Source organism: Rhipicephalus microplus, chromosome 6 (genome assembly GCF_043290135.1).
Source record: "Rhipicephalus microplus isolate Deutch F79 chromosome 6, USDA_Rmic, whole genome shotgun sequence".
Lineage (NCBI taxonomy): Eukaryota > Metazoa > Arthropoda > Arachnida > Ixodida > Ixodidae > Rhipicephalus > Rhipicephalus microplus.
The window spans coordinates 130,425,037-130,445,357 of record NC_134705.1 but is presented as its reverse complement, the minus strand read 5'-3'; the positions used below and the strand labels follow the sequence as shown (position 1 = coordinate 130,445,357).

Sequence of the window (20,321 nt, the reverse complement as noted above, 5' to 3'; positions counted from 1 at the left end):
CGCACGAATCAACGCCGAAGTGTCGTCCCGCCGCTTGGTTCCCATACTCCCGTGCATGCTCGACCAGCTTTAAGTTTAAAACTAGCCATGTAGCTTGTGTGCCTGCTGAACACGCACTCAGCAGCATGTGTCTTCAACTAAGTTCACTACGACAAACCCGACAATTGAATAGTGCAGCATCAAATAGCGGCGCACAAACGTCGCGACGTGGCGTCGATGCGGTAGGTGCTTTGCAAAGCCTCTGAGATGGGGGGCGCGTGGTGTGTTCTCACACCAAGTGCTTGCCACCTCGGAAACCACGCATTTGTTTTTTGCGTTGTTCTAGGGCCGCTGCGCTTGTGTGGCGCTATAATCGAAGAGGTTTCTCCAGCATTCGACAGATGGCGCTCTGCCGCGAAAAGCGCAACTTTTAAATTTTCATTGACATCGTCCGTGTTTGGGCTGCTCGCAACTGTTTACCATGGTTGAGGAACTGCTTTGACTTTTATTGTGTTATTTTGTTATATGACTTGATATAAAAATACTTCGATCGTCAACGCCACTGGCTATCACACCAAAATAAAATGAACAGATACATTAAGAAAACTTTTCTTTTTTCTTTTTTCGAGCACCAAGGTGGCGGGTGGGTTCCTTATGCTAGTGGATTCATTAGCGAGTACATAAATACAATATTTTTCTCAGGTCGAAATACTTCTCAGCTAGCATGCAAGGTGCGTTTGACCAGATAAAGAAACTGGGGCACGCCTCTGTTGGCCCGGTGATGGCAGGGGGTATCTATTGGAGGGCAGATGCCACCTAGACAGAAAATGCTTTTCGCAATGTTGTTATAGCAACCGACACAGCCCGCAGCAACGGCGACGTTCACCATATGTCAATGTTTTCACTCGCAAAAAACACTGTGTGCGTTGCCAACTTGAATTGCTGGCGTGCCATAACTACATTCACCGACTGAGAAATTCATATCTCCCGCGAAGTGCCAGTTGCTAAGAGAACATGTTCTTGTCTTGAAGTTGTGCCATCTCGTCGAGTGGTACCCGCTGCAGTCAGCAGACCGACGGGTGCGAGTGGCGCTGTTACCTTATCTGACCGATTTCATCTCTCGATTGTCCTCACCTAGAGGGTATACGTACTATATCTTACAACATACTTTCTGTGTAGAAGAGGCAAAAAAAGGCAACAATGGAGAATAGATGCAGGACAATGCAGAATACAACAACAGGATGGTGCCTCGTCCCGTGTTTTTATTCTGTGTAGTCTTTTCCAACCCACTTTTATTTTATAAATGCGTCGATAATTGCGCTTATGTTTCCTTTGCAACCGTCACTGTTATACCGTGTAGCTCTCAGCATAACTGAAAAGTTTAAACTAGTTGTGTACAACCCCATGAAAAGTCGCTAAGTAGAATCTCATTAAATAGATGCAAGTAGAACCTCGTTGATACGCTTCCGCTTGATACGATTGCCCGACTCCTACACTCGAAATAGCGAAAACTAGAAATGCATCCATAGAGCTATGCGTTATTACATTCCACTTGATACGTTGCCAGAAAATACGATTATTCGGCAGCAAGGATCGACACAGCAGACATGCGATATTTTCCGCGAACAAAAAGTCTCATTCAGGTGTGAAAAAAACCGCTCTCGCGTGCTTGTGAAGACCCAAGCGGCAGACGGTCATCGCGAGGTGATCGCGGTTTTTTTGCACACACACACATGCGCAGACCCGTCTGAGCCGTTAAAGTCTTCAAACGGTTTTCGAAAAATGCCCGTTATTTCCTGCAGCACAGTGGTTTTCTTTCTCAGCTGGCAACTTTGCAAAATATTTAGGCATACTGCAGTTACTCGCTTAATCCACACCCTCTTTTTTTTTTTTTTGTGGAAAGCAGACGAAGAGTTAGGGGGGTAGAAATATGCACTCAGCAAAAAAAAAAGGGAAACGAAGTGCCCACAGATAGCAATTCTCATGCTAGCAACTAACTAAAAGACTAAATGCTTTGAGAAGCACTAATCAAGACTTACCTTAACAATAAAACCACAGGTTCAACACAAGGCAAGATTTATCTGAGGCACAAAAGAGTTCTCGAATACCGTACACGAAGCTTCAGGCGTTGCGTTAGCATACAATGTGAACCTTGGGCTGATGGCCATCTAACACAGAATCATCTACAGTTACCTTTAGTGATTTCGCATCAAAATGTGACCGCTCTCCAGACAAACTTTTGCTCCTGTCGGAGCATTTGTAAGACAAAAACACTAAGCAAATGAGGTGCACAAAAAATTAGGAAATCACTTTCGTTACAGCAGAGTCACAGTGTGTAAGTTTATTGACATCCACGTAGATGTGTATATCAAGCCTGATAAACAAGCGAGGCCCCACAGCAATAACCTTCTACACGCAATTCGGAGTTGCTCCCCAGTGAGCGACTTGACCCACCCTGCGTGAGCGCCATCTATTGCATCAAACAGAAACAGCCCAGGCAACGAACACAATCTGGACGCGGCTCCGGGCGCAGTGTCGTCACCTAAACTTATTCTTACACTATGCCCTGCGCCAACCTTATACACAACAGCTCACCTAATGTCCTGAGGCAAGTGGCTGATGTCCATGCGTGCATCTATGACAGCCAGCAGGCACAGTGTCTTCAGAGTTGGTGCTGAGAAAACACACGAAAAAATATCGCGCCAAGTCAGTGATCTTGTAATCTTCCTAATGGGATTGACAACTGGCCCTGGCCAGAATGTGTGATTAGAAACTGGTGGAAATGAAAGTACAGCAAATTTATAACTGCCAGCCCCCCCCCTCCTTCTACAACATGATGCAACACAGATTTGCACGCCCCAAAACAAAAACCTGCCGATGACCATGAATGAATTATACACACTCAGACACCGTAACAAAATTGCACCTTACATGAAAATAACTTCGTAAGATTCCAAAATTTGCAGTAAATTTTTATTTCTAACTCTATATCTATTACAAGACTATTTTTGCTTTGCTATAGGATACATTTTGTCATATCTGGTGTCTTTATATCGAGTTTTGAGTGTAGTGATAGATTTAGCATCCTTTTTTGAAATTTGAGTAGGCCAATATTTTTAATTGCACAATAAAGTCACAAAGAAAACCACACATCGAACAGGCTGGCGAAACGACCTTGACACTGCACTGTGGAGCTCTTTTGTTTGCTGTATAAAGCCAGATGTCTTCATGCACACCATGACAAGTGTTCATCAGTTACAAACGTTCATTGCCGTGAAAAATGTAGGCTCATAGGTGATTTTAATAATAAATAAATCAACAGCAAAGCTTTCAGAGAGCTTAAGCATCACCTTAAAAACTCTCCAAAATTTCTAAGCGATGCTAAGAGCCGCCCATCAGAACGCAGGCATCATGCCTTGAAACCCAGGCACAGATAACGTGCAACATTATAAGGTGTCGAGTAGCGTATTTACTCGCATAATCCTCGCACTTTTTTTTTGCCGGAAAACCGATGCAAAGTTGAGGGGTGCGAGAATTACGCGGGGAAAGCTTTCCACGAAAACGTACAGAGCGAAAAAGAAAACGAAGTGGCCGCAAATCGGGATTCTCACACCAGCAACTTACAGCAACCTTTATGAAGTACTAATTAGAACTTACCTCAACAATTAAAGCAGAGGTTCAACACAAGGCAAGATTTATTTGATACACAAAAAGTTGAAGCAAAGAGTCGAGAATTAGAATATCATACGCAAAGCTTTTGGGCGTTGTGGGCGTAGCGGTAGCGTTCGTCTCTCAACAGGAGTCCTTAAAAGGTAAGCGTAGGACGTCAGTATTGGGCTGATGGCTATTTAACAGAATAGTCCGCTGTTTTCTTCTGAAGAAATAAAGTTTACCATCAATCCCAGTTTTAGGCACGCAGCAGGCCCAACGCGTCTTGGTGGCTTTCAGCTGCCGTCACCAGTAACCAACACAAAACTCCTAGACTCCAAAGGGCCTACCGGCGGCCTTGTTGCCCTTCTTTAGTGCGTGATCTGTCACTTGTAACTTGAAGCGGCTGTGTAGCTTCAGTATCACCCCATAACGTGCCGAGATTACCGACACAACATACAAAACACGCCACAACGCTATGGTGGCTAGAATGGGGAGGTGTGAAAAGCGAGCCGTGTTTTCCTCGCCGAGCGGTGCCACGGAGCGTGAGATCTCCGCTAGGTCGTGATTTAGCACATCGATCGCAGGCGACTAGGGACTGGAATTTAAGGGGACTTCTGTATCCATCAGAGTCTCTGTAAAACCTGGTAGAGACTATGGAGGAAGGAAAAAACTTAGGAGAGGCCCTGACGTCACTCGTTGTGCAGCCGTGGTGAAGCCGGAAGTCAGCCGCACTGACTGGGCAAATTCTCCTCTCTTGTTTACATCCGAATGTAAAGCAGAAGGCGCGACTCTCTCTCCGGCTCGGAAATCACGTGGGCTGCGCAGCGCGCGTGTCGTGACGATCCGAAACTACCGTAATTACTCGAATCTAACGCGCACCTTTTTTTCGGTTAAGCGAGTTCATAAATCACAAGAGCGTTAGAATCGAGTACGAAAAGACAAATGAATACGGTCATTCTATTGCCATCGGCATTAAAAAATGGCCGCCCCCTACGTGTGAAGGCATGGCGCGACGGCCATTTCTGCCTATGTGTTTCCCATGTGCGGCACTTCGTACGTATGCTGAGAAGTTGGTCATCTTGATGTGCATTAGCATCGACGGCAAGGAAGGGCCGGCTCCAAAAACTCGACGAGTGCACCACAATGCCGCTTTTAAAAGAAATGTCATCGCGTGTGCCGAAACGGACGTAAATCGGGCTGCATCGCGGTCGTTCGGAGTTCCCGAAACGTGCGTGCGGGACTGGCGGAAACAAAAGCAGAACATCGTCGACAGCAAAGATTCACGCAAAGGCTTCATTGGACCACAGCAGGGTCGGTTTCCACAAATTGAAGAGCTGCTCGGCAAGTATGTGATTGAGCAGTGAGCGGCACAGCGGCCCGTGATGACAGAACTGCTCCAAGTGCAGGCTATGGCGTTAGCTTTAGAAAAAGGGCTAATGCGGAGCCAGTTTTGAAGCGAGCAGGTGCTGGCTAACTAACTTTATGAAGAAGAAAGGCTTTTCCCTCTGAAGGCAAACTGGCATATGCCGAAAGTTGCCAAAGGAGTACGAAGAAAAGCTTCAGTTTTCAGAGATTCGTCCTAAACTTGGCGCACAACAACGGCTCCCTATTTGGGCAAATCGGGAATGCTGATCAGACGCCTCTTTACTTCGACATGCCTGGCACCAGAACCGTCGAGAAGAAGGGGGCGAAGCAAGTTCGTATCCTGACATCGGGCCACGGTAAAACTAGAGTGACGGCAATGCTCCTATGCGCGTCAGATAGGCACAAGCTTCCCAAGTACCTCATATTTAAACGGAAGACGCTCCCGAAAGGAGTCTTTTTCCCCGAGTGGTGTGATCGTGTGGGCCGACGAGAAAAATGGGTGCGCGTTGCAATTGATGTCTTACTTCTTTTTTTTTTTCGTCATGGAAACCGTGTGCGCGTTACAATCGAGGGCGCGATAGAATCGAGTAAATACGGTAATGGAACGGGGCTCAAAACTCTGGGCCAGCGCGACACCTTCGGCGAAATCATTTCGTCCGAGTATTACCAGCGAGTAACGGCTCACCACCAACGAAGCAAGTACAAGAGAACGCGCGCTAGATGCACTGACAACGGCGAGTGTTTTCACGTCATTATTTCAGCAACTGTACAGATATCACGATCGGTCGTGCGTCTTCTACGGTTGCATTCCGACACGAGGCCGACGGGGCGCCCGGCCACTGTGCCCATTTTCCGCGTGAAACTCCCCGACGTCAGCATTCTGCGACCGTGGTGACTTTGAGCACGGTGCAAATAACACTTGAACGCGGTTGCTCTAACGCTGAGACTACAATGCTGGGGGCCAGTATAACAAGCGTAACAGAAAAGGTGTTTTATTATGCACATAGAAGTTGTTACTACATGTACTCATACCGAACACGAAACTACGTATGTGCACATAGTCTTCATTGTGTCTTGCTGGGCACAATTAACAGTTTCGTCCATTGCCACAAGCAGGAGCACTACCCAACCGCCACTGACCTGCAAGGCGTTCGTCGTTCCTCTTCGTCATGGGGCTCAACGCAATTTCGCTGAACACTTCAAATGCCACATCCGCCGCACAACACATGGATATGCGCTCGTTCTACGCACTGTTCAGGCCCCGTGGTGGACTAAAGGTTTTGTAAATACGTTGCTAAGAGCACAGTAACTGCCAGAGTAACACTGAGTAACCAATTACGCCACACAGAGCACTGATATTGTTCGCCATAGCTCAGCACGAGACCTGTGGGGGCACACATGCCGCCACCAGCCGCGGCCCCTCACTGCTAAACCAGCTACACTGCGCAACACGTAACCATAGCTACGCTCCCATTGTGCCTGCCCAGTGAATATGGCCACAATGATGTCATTTCCTCCACTCTTTTCCCGTAGCGCGCCGGCTGGGAATGCCCTCTCCGATCTTTCCGTCCTCCGTGATAAAAACCAAATTGACAAATGTGTTTAGCACAGTGCGCCTGCATTCGAATTCGGAAGACAGTCTTCTGCGATTTCTAAGCAGTTTCCAGACATTGGCTGCATTGAACATTATTTGAACAAAGAAGTGGTCAGATTATTTTGCGTGACGAGAGTTCTTTTTTTTGTTGTTGTTGTTGTTGAAGGGTCTGAACCAAGCAGAAAGCGAGAAAAAGTCAAGCGATTGAAGCCCTGTGTCACGTAAAAAAATGTCCGTTAGTGACTTACTGTAATAAATTTTGTTGCAGCCATGAAACTAAGTGTTGTCTCAGTTTCTACACATGTTTCAGAATACTGCCTCAAGTGTAATACTAATCGAGCATTGAGAAAATGGCAATGTATAACTGCACTTGGTAAATTGCACTGTCCAGGCCGATTTAGCAGCAAACAATGTCACAATCTATCGCAGATTAGCACAAGGTAATGTTGGCAAACTAACATCGTCAAACATACCACGCTTCGCTAAACAAGCTTTGTTTTTACTCTGCTAAGACTTAGCTTATTGTTATAGAAAATAAAATTGTTTTGGTTTCACCAAGCATATAAATAGTGGTGCTGTTGGAATGACCATCCGTCGAAAACTTCGCTCTAATGGAATGTTGGTTCAGCGAAGGATGCATGTATTGATAATTGGGGAAATTGCTGTTTGATATTTACTTTGACAAAACTCTTGTACTGGCGAAAAACTCGCAACAACCATCGTGGGTGCATTGCAACGGAGAAAGCTGGCAGCGCCTCCTCCGACTACAGCGCCACCGCTGCAGGCTCGTGAGCGGAAGCCACCTTGAAGTGGCCGGTTTTCACAGCTCTCAATTCTAGACTCCCTAGAACGCTCACCGGCCACTTCAGCTTGGATTGGATTGGATTGGATCTCCGTGCAATAGTACGCTTGATGCTTAAGAGATGGCACGCTATCATCATCAGTGGCTGGAACGAGCAGACGACATCATTGTGGCAGTTTTCGGGGGTGCAATAATTACTCGAGGAAAAAAAATTGTATTTTTCTTGGGCGATGTGGGGCTGCGAGAATTATGCGAGTGCGAGGATTACGCGAGTGAATACATATAATGTGCAATACATGACAGGCTGCCTTTACATCAAGTGACATTTCAATCAATAAATCAATCAATCAAAAAAACTTTATTGGTGCCATGACGAATACAGTATTGCATATAACATTTAGGCTAAATGATAATTCGGCATTTTGTACAGCTTGAATAAGCTGTGGCCACCTGTACAATAGCAGCGACAGGATGCTCTTCTAGTATAGTTCTTACATAGAAGGAAAGAAGTGCGCATTAAAGGGCTCATTTTCTTCGTTAGACACAATATTGATTAGACACATTGGAGAATCATGCGTAATTTGGGAGTTTCCAATACAGTTACCGAAACAGGTCAAGTGAGCCTTTGTTACAACCTAAGACATTTGTGGGTATTTTTTCCTGTCCTGGTGCTTGTCTTATGAAATACGCCCTGGCGATCGCCAGGGTGTATTCGAGGGGTAGCAGGGAGCAATTGAAAGGAAAATCATAGGGGTAACCATAAGAGACAAGAAAAGAGCCGAGTGGGTCAGCGAACAAACCGGAGTTAAGGACATCATAGTTGAAATCAAGAAGAAATGGGTATGGGCCGGGCAAGTAGCGCGTAGGCAGAATAACTGCTTGCTCATTAAGGGTAACTGACTGGATTCCCAGAGAAGGGAAGCGGGTTAGGGGGAGACAAAGTTAGGTGGGCAGATGAGATTAGGATGTTTGTGCGTATACAGTGGCAGCAGCAAGCACAGGACTGAGTTGACTGGCGGAACATGAGAGAGGCCTTTGTGCAGCAGAGGGCGCTGGTCAGGATGATGATGAACATGATGATTTGAGGGGTGCGTGTCTATCTTTAGCCCATCTAATGAACATCTGCTTCGTGCTGACTACAGGTCTCTTCAAGACAGCCCATGCGGGGCAATGCAAGCAATGTCGGAGCTAATGTGAGGAGAATGCACTGCAGCATCGACAACTCACCAAAGTCAAGGACGTGTAGATCCGAGTGATCCATGAGAGTCAGGTCGTTGGGGTCAAACTCCTCCATCCGCTGCCTGGCAATCTGATTCGGAGTTGGACTGCACAGAGGAGCGATAGAACGTATGAGGTTGACAACAGTGAAATGGAAATTGCCTAAACGATCTGACTGGAGAGGGTTAACACCCAGAAGCAAGTTTCTGCCACCTCAATCAGAAGTGTTTTTTCGTTACAATCATCACATCACTATGCACCTTAAACAAAGGCTCCTTGGGGACCACCATAATACTTTCTGGGCTGTAGTTAACATACATGACACCTCCCCCCCCCCCCCCGAAAATGCACTGCTGAGGCTATGGCGTCAGTTTTCATACACCAAAGCAACAGACCAAACACGAGGTGACCCTTCTCTCTGTTGAAAAGGTCTCTATTGTCGCGTTGTACTTGCTAGCGCAGAACGTCCGTTTATTGGTACACTAGGATGTCAAACCCAACCAATCAATGGGAAGAAGACTTCGCCGTCGTTTTCACATCATCCTGTTCCCCGTTTCACAGTGGCACGTGCAAGATGATCATCAACAAAACCGCACAAATAGCACAATCTCATCTCGTGCCCATGGCAATACTGTAATACATGCTTATTCCTTTATATTGAATGGGTATCACTTACAAAAAGTTACACTCAGAGCTTATTATAACAAGGTCACATCTGCCACAAAAATAGTTCATTATATCCGAAAATTCATTATAAATGATTATTTGTAATACTGTTTACCATAAACTATTGGTTACTTTCTTCGTTATAATCAATAATTCATTATATCATGGTTTGAGTTACCACCAGCTCGAGAAGACCCTGCCAAAATAACACAGAAACTTTTCAATTGTTTTAGACTACTACAGTGTAGACCACTTATAACGTAACCGCTTATAGTGCAGAACCGGGTACAGTGCGGTCTTTTTCAACCTTTGTTTACCCTCCCATAGAACCCTATGCATACGCATACCACCTATTATGCGGTGCCCCAAGATGAAACACCGGTTATAATGCGGCTGCCAGAAAATCATTGCGACAAAGGCGGTGAAGAGTGCCCGTCTGAAAGGAGGCGCGCTGGATGGACCGCTGAAAAGCAAGCGACAAGGTTGTTATAGAGGAGGAGGAACGCGGAGTGAGCGAACGAAGGGCACAGAGAACAAAAAAAAAAAAAATGCGGGCTAGCCAAGTGAGAAGGTGGTTGCTTCGGCGACGGATAAGCCTTTGCACAGGCACCGATTATGGCGTCGCTAGCGTGGCTCCAGCCGTGCGCGGCTCAACATGGCACCTCCGATCCCGTCCTTACCAACCGCGTTTAACAGTTTCCTGTCGAGAAAAGCGTCATCGCTATCGAGCTTGCTAGACATATCGTGTCTGCTACACGAGCTACTGCTTTTGCTGTCAGTGTGCTGTCATACGTAAGCTTGAAGTGTTTTCGTCGTAGATCTCCCGAACGCGACCGCAAACTTCGTAACATGCACGCTGCTCTTGGTTCAGTGCTTGATGCGATCTTTTTGACGCCGGATATTTACGTTTTGGACAAACTTCCCGCGACAACATAAGGAATGGCAGGCTAGGCCTTATCGGCGTTGGTTACTTTTTGGTAGTGGTTGCGTGCTATCTTGATGAGAATGTTCGTTGCCTGTGCTATCTTGAATGGAAGAAGTGGTGCCTGCACTTGATGGGAAGGAATACATATCGTTAAAGAAAATACTACAAGTGGCACGCGTAGCGCTCGAATGGTGGTTCACGATTCAATTGCGATGTCTTGAAATCAGGTGTGCTCCCGTGAAATCGAACGATTGGAATCTTTCAGCACGTGAAATTTGGGACATGACTCGACATAGTTTCTGTGTAATGCGCATAATGGCAGTCTGAGAAGTTAGTCAGCAAATTTTCGCGATTGTGCTTTTTTTTTGTTATCGCCCCCCTTTTGGTCATTCATTTCATTGGCAACGTGTGTCTTCCGAAGTTTTTTTTTGTTGTTGTTGTTTAACACTGAAACTTTAATGGTTGTAAGCACCACGCATCGCACGCTTCGCTTCTCGGACACACGAGGCTGCATGCTCAATACGTTTGGCGCAAGTGCAGCTCTTGAAAATGGCTGTCTTGGTTATACAGTCGAATCCCGGCACAACGAAGTCCGCTTCAACGAAATTTCCGCCACAACGAAGGTTTTTCCATTCCCCGTCGATGTCCCATAGCGTATATAATGCTTCGAAATTCCCTCCAATACGAACTACTTCACGGCAGCATTTCCACTTCAACGAAGTTTTTTGCGGGACAGGCACGAGCAAAATTATTCAAATTACAGCTTACTGAAATTCTCAAAAGTGTTTTAATGCCTTGACAAACCATGGACCTTAATAACATTTAAAAAAAAACACACACACACAAGATGTTGCTCAGAGCGTGCATACTGGGCGCGACAATGACTCGCTGCGTAATTTAAACAACACAAAGCCGCCATACATACCGCGATAGTGATGGCGATGCAATCAATGCAACGCGCTCTCATGTAGATACAGAAGAAACGTCGGCAGCGTTTTGAATCGTGTCTGTGTACAAACAACACGCATTAATTTGATTTTTATAGTATCTTTAATCATTTTTATAACGTTTGTGAGAATGGTTTCAATGTCAGGAATTTCCAATTTATGTGTACGTACGTACGTACAAAATTGGAGATGCGAGGCAAATCCCGGTAGAGTGCGACGATGCGTTCGGACGACGGCTTCCGCTTCCGGCGGCTTGACTAGGGCTAGCTTCTTCACAACGAGCGATCGCACGCTTTGGTCATTGTTTGATTGTTTCCCGAAGGTGCAGTAACGCGATCAACGATGGCGCAGCCGGCGAAAAAGCGCAAGTTTTTGTCGCTCGAAGACAAGGCTCGCATCATCGCACAGGCTGCAGCTGGAAAGAAGAAGGCACTCATCGCTGAAGAGTTCGGGATTGCGGCGAGCTCTCTGTCAACTATATTGAAGAGCAAGGACGCGATAGGCAAAGCTCTAGCTTCAGGGACGTCCGCTAACATAAGAAGGTGACCCAGCCAGTGCACGAAGCCTTAGACAAGGCTGTTTACACCTGGTTCGTGGAGACGCGGGCCAAGAAAATTGCCCTTAGCGGCGATATTGTACGGCAGAAGGCGCTGGATTTTGCCTGCATGCTCGGCATTGATGATTTCAAGGCCAGCGTAGGTTGGCTAAACAGATTTAAATCCCGCCACAGCATCATCGGCAAAGTGTTGTGTGGTGAAGCCGCTTCGGCGGATAAAGACGGCGCCGCCGCGTGGATGTCGGCCAGCCTTGGAAGCATCCTTAAGGACTACGCATCATCGGACATATACAATGCCGATGAGACCGGTCTATTCTACGAAATGTTACCGAACAAGACCCTGGATTTTAAGGGGCTGCGCTGTCAAGGAGGTAAACACAGCAAGAAAAGGATCACCGTGCTACTGTGCGCCAATATGGACGGATCAGATCAGCGACCGCTTTTGGTCATTGGCAAAAGCGCAAAACCGCGCTGCTTCAAAGGAAATTGGCGCCTTCCAGTGAAGTACGTGGCCAACAGCCGGGCGTGGATGACCCGTGCAATTTTTGGAGAGTGGGTCGAGGAATTCGACCGGGACATGGGCAGGCAAGGCCGCAAGGTTTGTCTGCTTTTAGACAATTGTTCCGCACAATCCATTGAGGACACGGAGCTCGAGAACGTGCAGCTCAAGTTTTTGCCACCAAATTGCACGTCCATCATTCAATCCCTCGACCAAGGGGTCACCCAAAGCGTCAAGTGCGCGTACCGCAAGCGCCTTATCCAAAGGCTGATTTTGAACACTCGGTTGGGTCGCTAAACGAAAATCGACTTGTTCATGGCGCTCCAAATGATCGCTGCTTCGTGGTGCGAGACGGGAAGCGCCGTAGTCGCGAACTGCTTTCGCCATGCCGGATTCGCAGTACAGTGCGCCGAGACTTCTGATTCTGCGATTGAAGCTTACGATGGCGACGCAGACCGCGATGAGGACAGGTTGCTGGACCAGGATGAAGAAATCGCAGTCGCTTGGGCAGACCTGCAGGAAAGTGATGTGCCCGCCGACGTACATATCAGCGAGTTCTTGCAAGCCGACTCTTGCTTGGTGGTGCGCGAGGAAATGACGGACGCAGACATCATAAAGAGCGTCCAGGAAGATGGTGTTTCGTCGGACGATGATGACACAATCGCGCAACGTGATCCCGCACTACCACCGACTTCACAGGTGCTGGACGCATTCGATATCATAAGGCGTTGCATCGGGTCGCAGGACGACGATGAAGCAATGCCTCTACTGGCAGCGTGCGAAAGTCGTGTTGTGCCATCGCTTGGCAAGAAGCGGAAACAGGCGAAGCTGAGCGATTTTTGGCATTAAAGCTTGTTCTTTTGCTTCAGCAAGTCCCGTGTCACGTATGTATTTCATCATATCGCGACAAAGAATTTCCGCGATAACGAAATTTTGCGCCCGCCCCGTCAATTTCGTTGTAGCGGGATTCAACTGTAATGCAATACCGCTTATAATGAGGATATTCGCGACTCCTGCGACTTATGTTATAAGCAGTCTACATTGTATTCTGATAGGATTGCATGCATGACACAAGTAGCCGAGTTTACTGTAGAGCTAACCTGACCCCAGCGATAATGCTAGACTATTCAATCATTTCATGCATAAAAGACAATGCGTTCCACTGACGATCGCATTGCCAACAACCAATGTCCGTGCTCACCATTATGACTGCACAGAGTGTGTTGTTTTATGACTGCACAGAGAGTGTTGTTTATGCTTAACATCTTTCGTTCACTGGGTACAAGATCACCCAATAATGTGTTTAACCTTTACAAGCAGCACTTCCTTTTCTTCACCATCACAAACCACATAATGAACTTCAGTATACAGATATTACTGGTGTAACGGGCCTTTTCTCTTCAGCTGTTGATTGGATTGAAAGGCATTATTATTTATTTCTTGCTATTTACCAAAGTAAACTCAAATGAAGATTTCACGAGGTTGATCGATTGATTTGATTGATTTGTGGGGTTTAACGTCCCAAAACCACCATATGATTAAGAGAGACGCCGTAGTGTAGGGCTCCAGAAATTTCGACTACCTGGGGTTCTTTAACGTGCACCCAAACCTGAGCACACAGGCCTACGACATTTCCGCCTCCATCAGAAATGCAGCCGCCGCAGCCGGGATCTGAACCCGCGACCTGCGGGTCAGCAGCCGAGTACCTTAGCCACTAGACAACCGCGGCGGGGCAAGATTTCACGAGGAAAAGAGCGGATTCGGACAAGATGTACGACCATGAAAATGCACTGTGCAGGTAAAGCTGGCAAAAATTAAAAAAAACTTTTTTCCCCTTCACCGGTGCCCTGCACGCGTGGAGTTTCAAATAGGTCGTTTGGTGTTTCACAGCCTAAAGGGACGTTTCGGCCTTTCCAGCGACGTGTCCTCATCTCTAACGCCCACACTGCAATATGGCATGTCAAGACCATTATACATTCTCTTGAATTTGTGACAGCCCTCTTGAACGTCAATGAGCACTCGTACTGTTTTATGTTGCTTCTGAAGACAGGTTTAAATATCTGCAACTATGCAAAACGTGGTGGCACATAAAGATCTTTCTGTATATGACACACACCACCCTGCAAAAATGGAGGCCAGAAACCTCCATGCAACAAACATCACAATTAAACATAACTTTTTGCTCAACGCAAGCTCCCTACGTAGCGTTTTGACTGTACAGATATTTTGGTACACTGCAAGCAGACCAACTAACACCAAAACGGACAAAACGGTATTCACTGAAAGTTCACAGTTAACAGTGGTTTGAGCAGCGGAACTTAAAATGAGAGACGAAAAGAAGATAGACAAGGATGTTGCCGTCGTCTTTGTCTGCTTGTGTCTGCTTTCCGACATCCTCATTGTCCAAGAGGATGTCCTAGGCGACATCCTAGTGGGTCTTCCTTTCATCCCTCGTTCTAAGTTCCGCTGCTCAAACCAGCGCAAGCTTGGCAGGTGAGAACTTCGTCAAGCAGATGGTCGCTTATATTTTCATCTCCTCCATCAAATTTGTATTCATGTAAATAAAAACATTATTATTAGTATTATAGTACTATACTATACAACTAACACCCATCACAGCTGCAACTATCATAGCACCTACTCACCTTGTGCCACCGAAGAGAAACAGCCGGTCACCAACCATGCAGCAGCACTGGCGCCTCCTGGCACAGGGGCCCTCCCGCTGGATCTTCACCTGGCTCCAGCACGAGGTCTCTGCTCGAAAAAATTATTTCATTTGTAAGTGAAGTTTCCCGGAGTTTGGAGGCAGCAACATTTACGAAAAATACGGCACCAGCAAGCGTACAGCAACGAGGCTTTCGAAGGACCAGCGGTCCCACACGTATATTTGTACGTGCCATTTCCAAATATTCGATGCTTCCTCGATCGTGGGCTTGACGGCAATCAACCGTTTGGGATAGAGCAATCTGACCTCTTATCGAGGTGATGTGTTATTTCATGTTGTTACATTTCCTTTTTAGCATTTTGTTGTTTCACATATGACCACCCCTGTTACCGGCTCTGCTGTATTGGAAGTCTTAAACTGCTAAGCATGTCGGTACATGTCCAATTCTCCACATGGAGGAAAGAAAAGGTTGGGAAGGCACATTGCACAATGTGGCAGAAAGAAAGACAAATAGCTGCAGGTTACACACAGACATACAAAAGCTTTGCTTGCCTTTGCTTTCCTGATAGAAGAAAGAGCTATTTGCTCAACTTGCCTGAGAGCTAGAACGACCAAGCTATAACAAATGTAGTGGATATCTGACAAGGTTTTCCATGATAGTGTCTACATACACGAAACGCATACAGGGACAAACATTTTTCACTCATAACTTGTCCCTGCCCCTACTTCCTTTTCGCACAAGGCAACCCAACATTATTTCCTTAAAAACCATTACTTACACACACTCAAATAGGTACACTGTTTCATTAAGATTAATGTGTGTATAACAAGAAATTGAATGAATAAAAAAAATAACAGGCCCGTTACACTCACCCGGGTCATACTTGTGCATGTCACCAAAATGGGTCAGCAGGAGTCCATTGTAGCCCCCAAAGATGTACAGCTCTCCATTGTACACAACTGCGTGCGAAAAGATGGAACGCGGCTGTGACAGGGCTACATATGGGTTAAAAAACAAACAAATAGGTCTCATAATAAACCACACAAAGGAAGCCTTAACAGCTGCTCACTCGAAGAAGTCCAAAATCAAGAAAAAAAGAAAGACAAGTGGCAATCATGCTAGCAACAGAATAGGCATCACACTGGCGTACAAGTCCATGCAAAGCTATGGAAGCTTTGTTGGTGCGGAAGAAAGCACACCATCCCTTGCAGCTGACCGGGTACATTCAGAGATAAATAAAACTAATGAGAACTCATCAACGTCAATCAGTGCCTCATTCGTCCTTTTGTCGTCCCTGTCTTAGCATTTGCACTGCAGTCAGTGATGCATCTCAGGCTGCTCAAATTTTCAAGTTTCCAATTAAATTTAATTACAAAATGTATTAGCTATACAAACTCATCCTCAACTGACCCTATTCAGAAGACTGGCATTCAAGCGATGACATCTCATTTCTTGCTCTTTGCAGGAAGTCGACTCGGAATGGCTGGTGAAAACATGAATATACTGTGTGCCTCTGTTGCCCGAGTTCGATGGATGTATTAAATAATGCAGTTGCAGTGACTAGCCAAAACAGTGAACGCTTAATACCCTCGTTACTACGACCTGCTGATCCGCAGTAACATATGGTGCAAAAGTAAATAGTAAGTCCTACACGTACGTAGCAGATCAGTATTAACATTTCACATGAGCAATGATGGAAGCTACATTTTGATTTTTGGAGCAGATTCTAGAGCAGAAAGAATGGAAATTTAGAGAAGCCATCAATTTTTTCAAAGCAGAATAAAATGCTAGTTTTGAGCAACTATTGATGTTTTGGGAGCAGATGGCAAAAACATTTCAAACGACTCTAGGAATTTAAAGCATTATCTAAACTTTAAATATGAACTCCATGTTATTTCAATACTTATCAAATATATTGCACATACAGTAATCACTCGTAATAGCATGAAGCAAATAATTAAGCAGATGGATGGTCACTGAATACCAAGATCAGCTAGCCATATTTGAAATGCCAATAGTTGTGGTAGATATATAAAAGCGGTAAAGCTGAGCATCAAATTACAAAAGCAGCCATTACCACATGTAACTATTGCCGAAGCAGAAGATTATGATCGGTATGAGTACTGTATGTTCATTTTTGTAGTTCATCAAAACGGCCAGCCTTGAAAAAAATTTCAAAAGCAAATTAAGCTAAATGAGCTATACACTTGAAATTCTTGACATAAATGAGCTCAAAACTTATAAAGTGGTAAATTTGGTCAGTCTCACACCAATGTCGTCACAGCAGCAGTTAGTAACCTTGTGATACTCAGCTAATATCACACACATTTCATGAAAAATAGTCTGCTTGTCAGATATATTGCAATGTTAGTACATGTAGTATTGTCAAAATGCTAGTATACAACCAGCTTTTGTTTTGGCTCGCTGGGTGGGCGCGCAACTGAAGTTCACCGCTTCAAGTTTCCCCAATGCTGTTTCAGAGCAGGTTTGGAGCAGTTACTGACAAAAATCATAATTTGGAGCAGCATGGACCAGCATTTCTCTTTTGAAGCAGTTGGGAGCAATTGGAGCAGCACTTCCATCACTGCATAAGCAGCCTTTCAAGTGTCAAAATTAGGTCGGAAAGGGTCCTTCTGTGGCTTTACATAAACCACTCCCCGGGCCAACTACGTGTGAAAAATGTTCGAGTGGAACACCACGGCAATCAGTAGTGTACTGATCCTAACACATTTTTGTCACCTTGATACTCTAATAGTGTCGAGCGTTCAGTGTTCAAGCTGTGATAAACACAGAGTACTGCTTATTAGCAGAGTTCCTTGTTCAGGATGAGCTGTCTGTACAGCATTCTCGGACCCTGCTGAAGAAGTGTTGCGGGGCCTTTTAAAGAACAGCTCATATTTCATCTTGCTTTAAACTATCTCCTGCACTGCTTGCAGTCTTAAGCACTACTATTAGGGGCCAACTGTAACAGCACAACACCGTTGCCACAGCCATCAAATGAAGCGCCACTGGAATGCACTGTGAACAGCTTCTACTGACGAGCTCTCATGAGATTGGCGGGTCATGGGAGAGGCCTTTGCCCTGCAGTGGGTGTAGCCAAGCTGATGATGATGATAAAGCTTTGCTAACTCCTTACACAGATAACTCCCTCATTTCTTTGCAAATGAATGATTCTAAACTTCATCACTAGGTGCAAACCATGCGTGGATGCAGTGGATGCTTCTCAAAGAGTTTGCGAATGCTCCAATAAAAGTGCACGCATGAAGCATGTGATGGAGTTCAATCTGATGCGACTATCAGCGATAGCATTGGAATACAAATTCACACATGAGAGCCGACATGTTACACCAACGATTAGATTATCAATTACCAACAACCGAGCCTGCCGTTATAATTGTCCTACAATTATCGTTTTGCTCGCATGTTGAGCATTCCTTTTGCTTTGAATATTCGTAATCATAGTCACACAAAAGTAAGTGCACTACCGTCAAACCTCACAAAAACAATGTTGCCTCTTAGATGACAATAAGTTTGTTATGACTGAAAACTCGTTATAAAGGTATTTTCTTAACATTGTATCTATAGCAAGACCATCCTTCATTCGCTTCGTTAACACTGATGTTCCTTCATACTGCTTCGTTACATCAAGATTTGAGTATATGCAGAACTAGGCTTTTCGAGATTCAAAATTTTCACAGAAAGGAAAATTGTACAACCACCCATTTGTAGCACAAAACCACAAGGAAATACGTATGAATTCCTCCAAAAAAAAAAAGCCTCTTACTTGTTGAGAAATTCATCCTGGTCCGGGGTAACATTTCTTTCTAATGGGTTTTCTTGTGGCTTCGTGCCACAAATGGGTGGCTGTCTAACTTCCCCTTTCTTAACCCTTGCGCCACCTTGCGGGTCTCCGAAGAAGCTATTTGCAAAATTTACACAGAAGTTCACTGCAGTTTCTTTTTAAATTGCCTGTCACGCTGAAAAGAATTGGGCCAGTGGCCAGTCAGCCCCTGCTCCATTTTCGACATTCACCAAACCGGCGCAGGAAGTCCAGCGAGCCAACAGTAGCAACTGCACGCGGCAGTGCAGAGGCAATGCCAAGCTTCACCACTGGCAGCTTCCACAGCCCTGCAGGGACGTACCCTGGACGAGACAGAGCAACGGTGCATTTACAGTACCTGTTGCACTGCGGCGCGTGCACCTCCGTCTTGCCCTTACACCACGCCATATTTTTGCTTCCCTACACTGCCTCCTCCACCTGTGTCAGGGAGACCAGAAGAGGGTCGGCTGTGCCGTAAGTTATCAGTGTGAAATATAAATTTAGTGAAGAAAAAATAAACATCTTGACAGCAAAGCCTTTGTCCCTGTGACACAATGCTTACCTTTAACAGCAAAAAATAAGAAAAAAAAGTGTTATAAAGGCCCCCAATCATGCACATCGCTGCGAACCTAGAGATCTCGTGCAATCAAGCCAAACCTTCCAGAGACTTATGAACATTACCCAATCATGAGGAAAGCAGAAGCAGCGAATAATACACAATGAAGTTATAAAACAGCTGCATCCTGCAAGTACTTACCTACGGAGCAGAAACCTGGAGGCTTACAAAGAGGGTTCAGCTTAAATTGAGGATGACGCAGGGAGCAATGGAAAGGAAAATGACAGGTGTACCGTTGAGAGACAAGAAGAGAGCAAAGTGGGTCAGGGAACAAACCGGGGTCAAGGGTATCGTAGTTGAAATCATGAAGAAGAAATGGACTTGGGCCGGTCACGTAGCGTGTAGGCAGCATAACCGCTGGTACTTAAAAGGGCCCTGAAACACTTTTTCAAGTAACCATGAAATGAATTCACTGGAAGAGCTTACAGCCTCACGAATTAAACGCTGCACAAATTTTAAGAATCTGTCCAGTACGAGTGGAGTTACAAAGATTTGTCACACGCTGCAATCACATTCTCTCTTCTCTCGTCCCGACGAAAGCGCTGGAAGCTAAGCAGGGAGGGTGGCACGGCCACAGAGAAACTTCACGCGAGCGTAGTGACCTTGAGCACTTTTCTTTCTTTTTTCCTTCAAGTGCGCGGCTTTGTTAGTGTGATCGTGCACGCACGCGTGGACAAGTAGCGGCCTCCCGCAGCGACCTCTGTAACGAGTGAGCGTGCCATCAGCCAATGGCTGATAGATGGGCTTGCTACGTCTGATTTTTGGGTATATTGCGTGACTTGTCGAGAGAAGAGAAAGCAGTTTTTGGCTGACTTTCATAATTGATTGTGAATTTCAGGCTGCGTGCCGTGCTATAATATTTGGCTCACGAGTTGTCTGGAGCCTCGACTACCGATCGGCAGCGTTTTTTGACCATGCTCAAAAAGTGTTGCAGGGCCCCTTAAGGGTAACTGACTGGATACCCAAAGAAGGCAAACACACGAAGGGAAGACAGAAAGTTAGGTGGACCGATAAGAT

General features: G+C 45.7%; 1 protein-coding gene across 7 annotated transcripts in view; it reads right to left on the bottom strand.

The window, feature by feature from the left end:
* Positions 1-20,321, bottom strand: part of LOC119167371 (kelch domain-containing protein 3-like) — a 134,269-nt gene that overhangs the window by 11,912 nt on the left and 102,036 nt on the right. For all 7 annotated transcript variants that reach the window (XM_075866580.1, XM_075866586.1, XM_075866582.1 and 4 more), the window contains 4 exons: positions 15,741-15,827; positions 14,848-14,956; positions 8,619-8,716; positions 2,575-2,653 (listed from right to left, as the gene is read on the bottom strand). In XM_075866580.1, the coding sequence (XP_075722695.1) occupies positions 2,575-2,653; positions 8,619-8,716; positions 14,848-14,956; positions 15,741-15,827 (373 nt within the window). The remainder of the gene's footprint in view (positions 1-2,574; positions 2,654-8,618; positions 8,717-14,847; positions 14,957-15,740; positions 15,828-20,321) is intronic.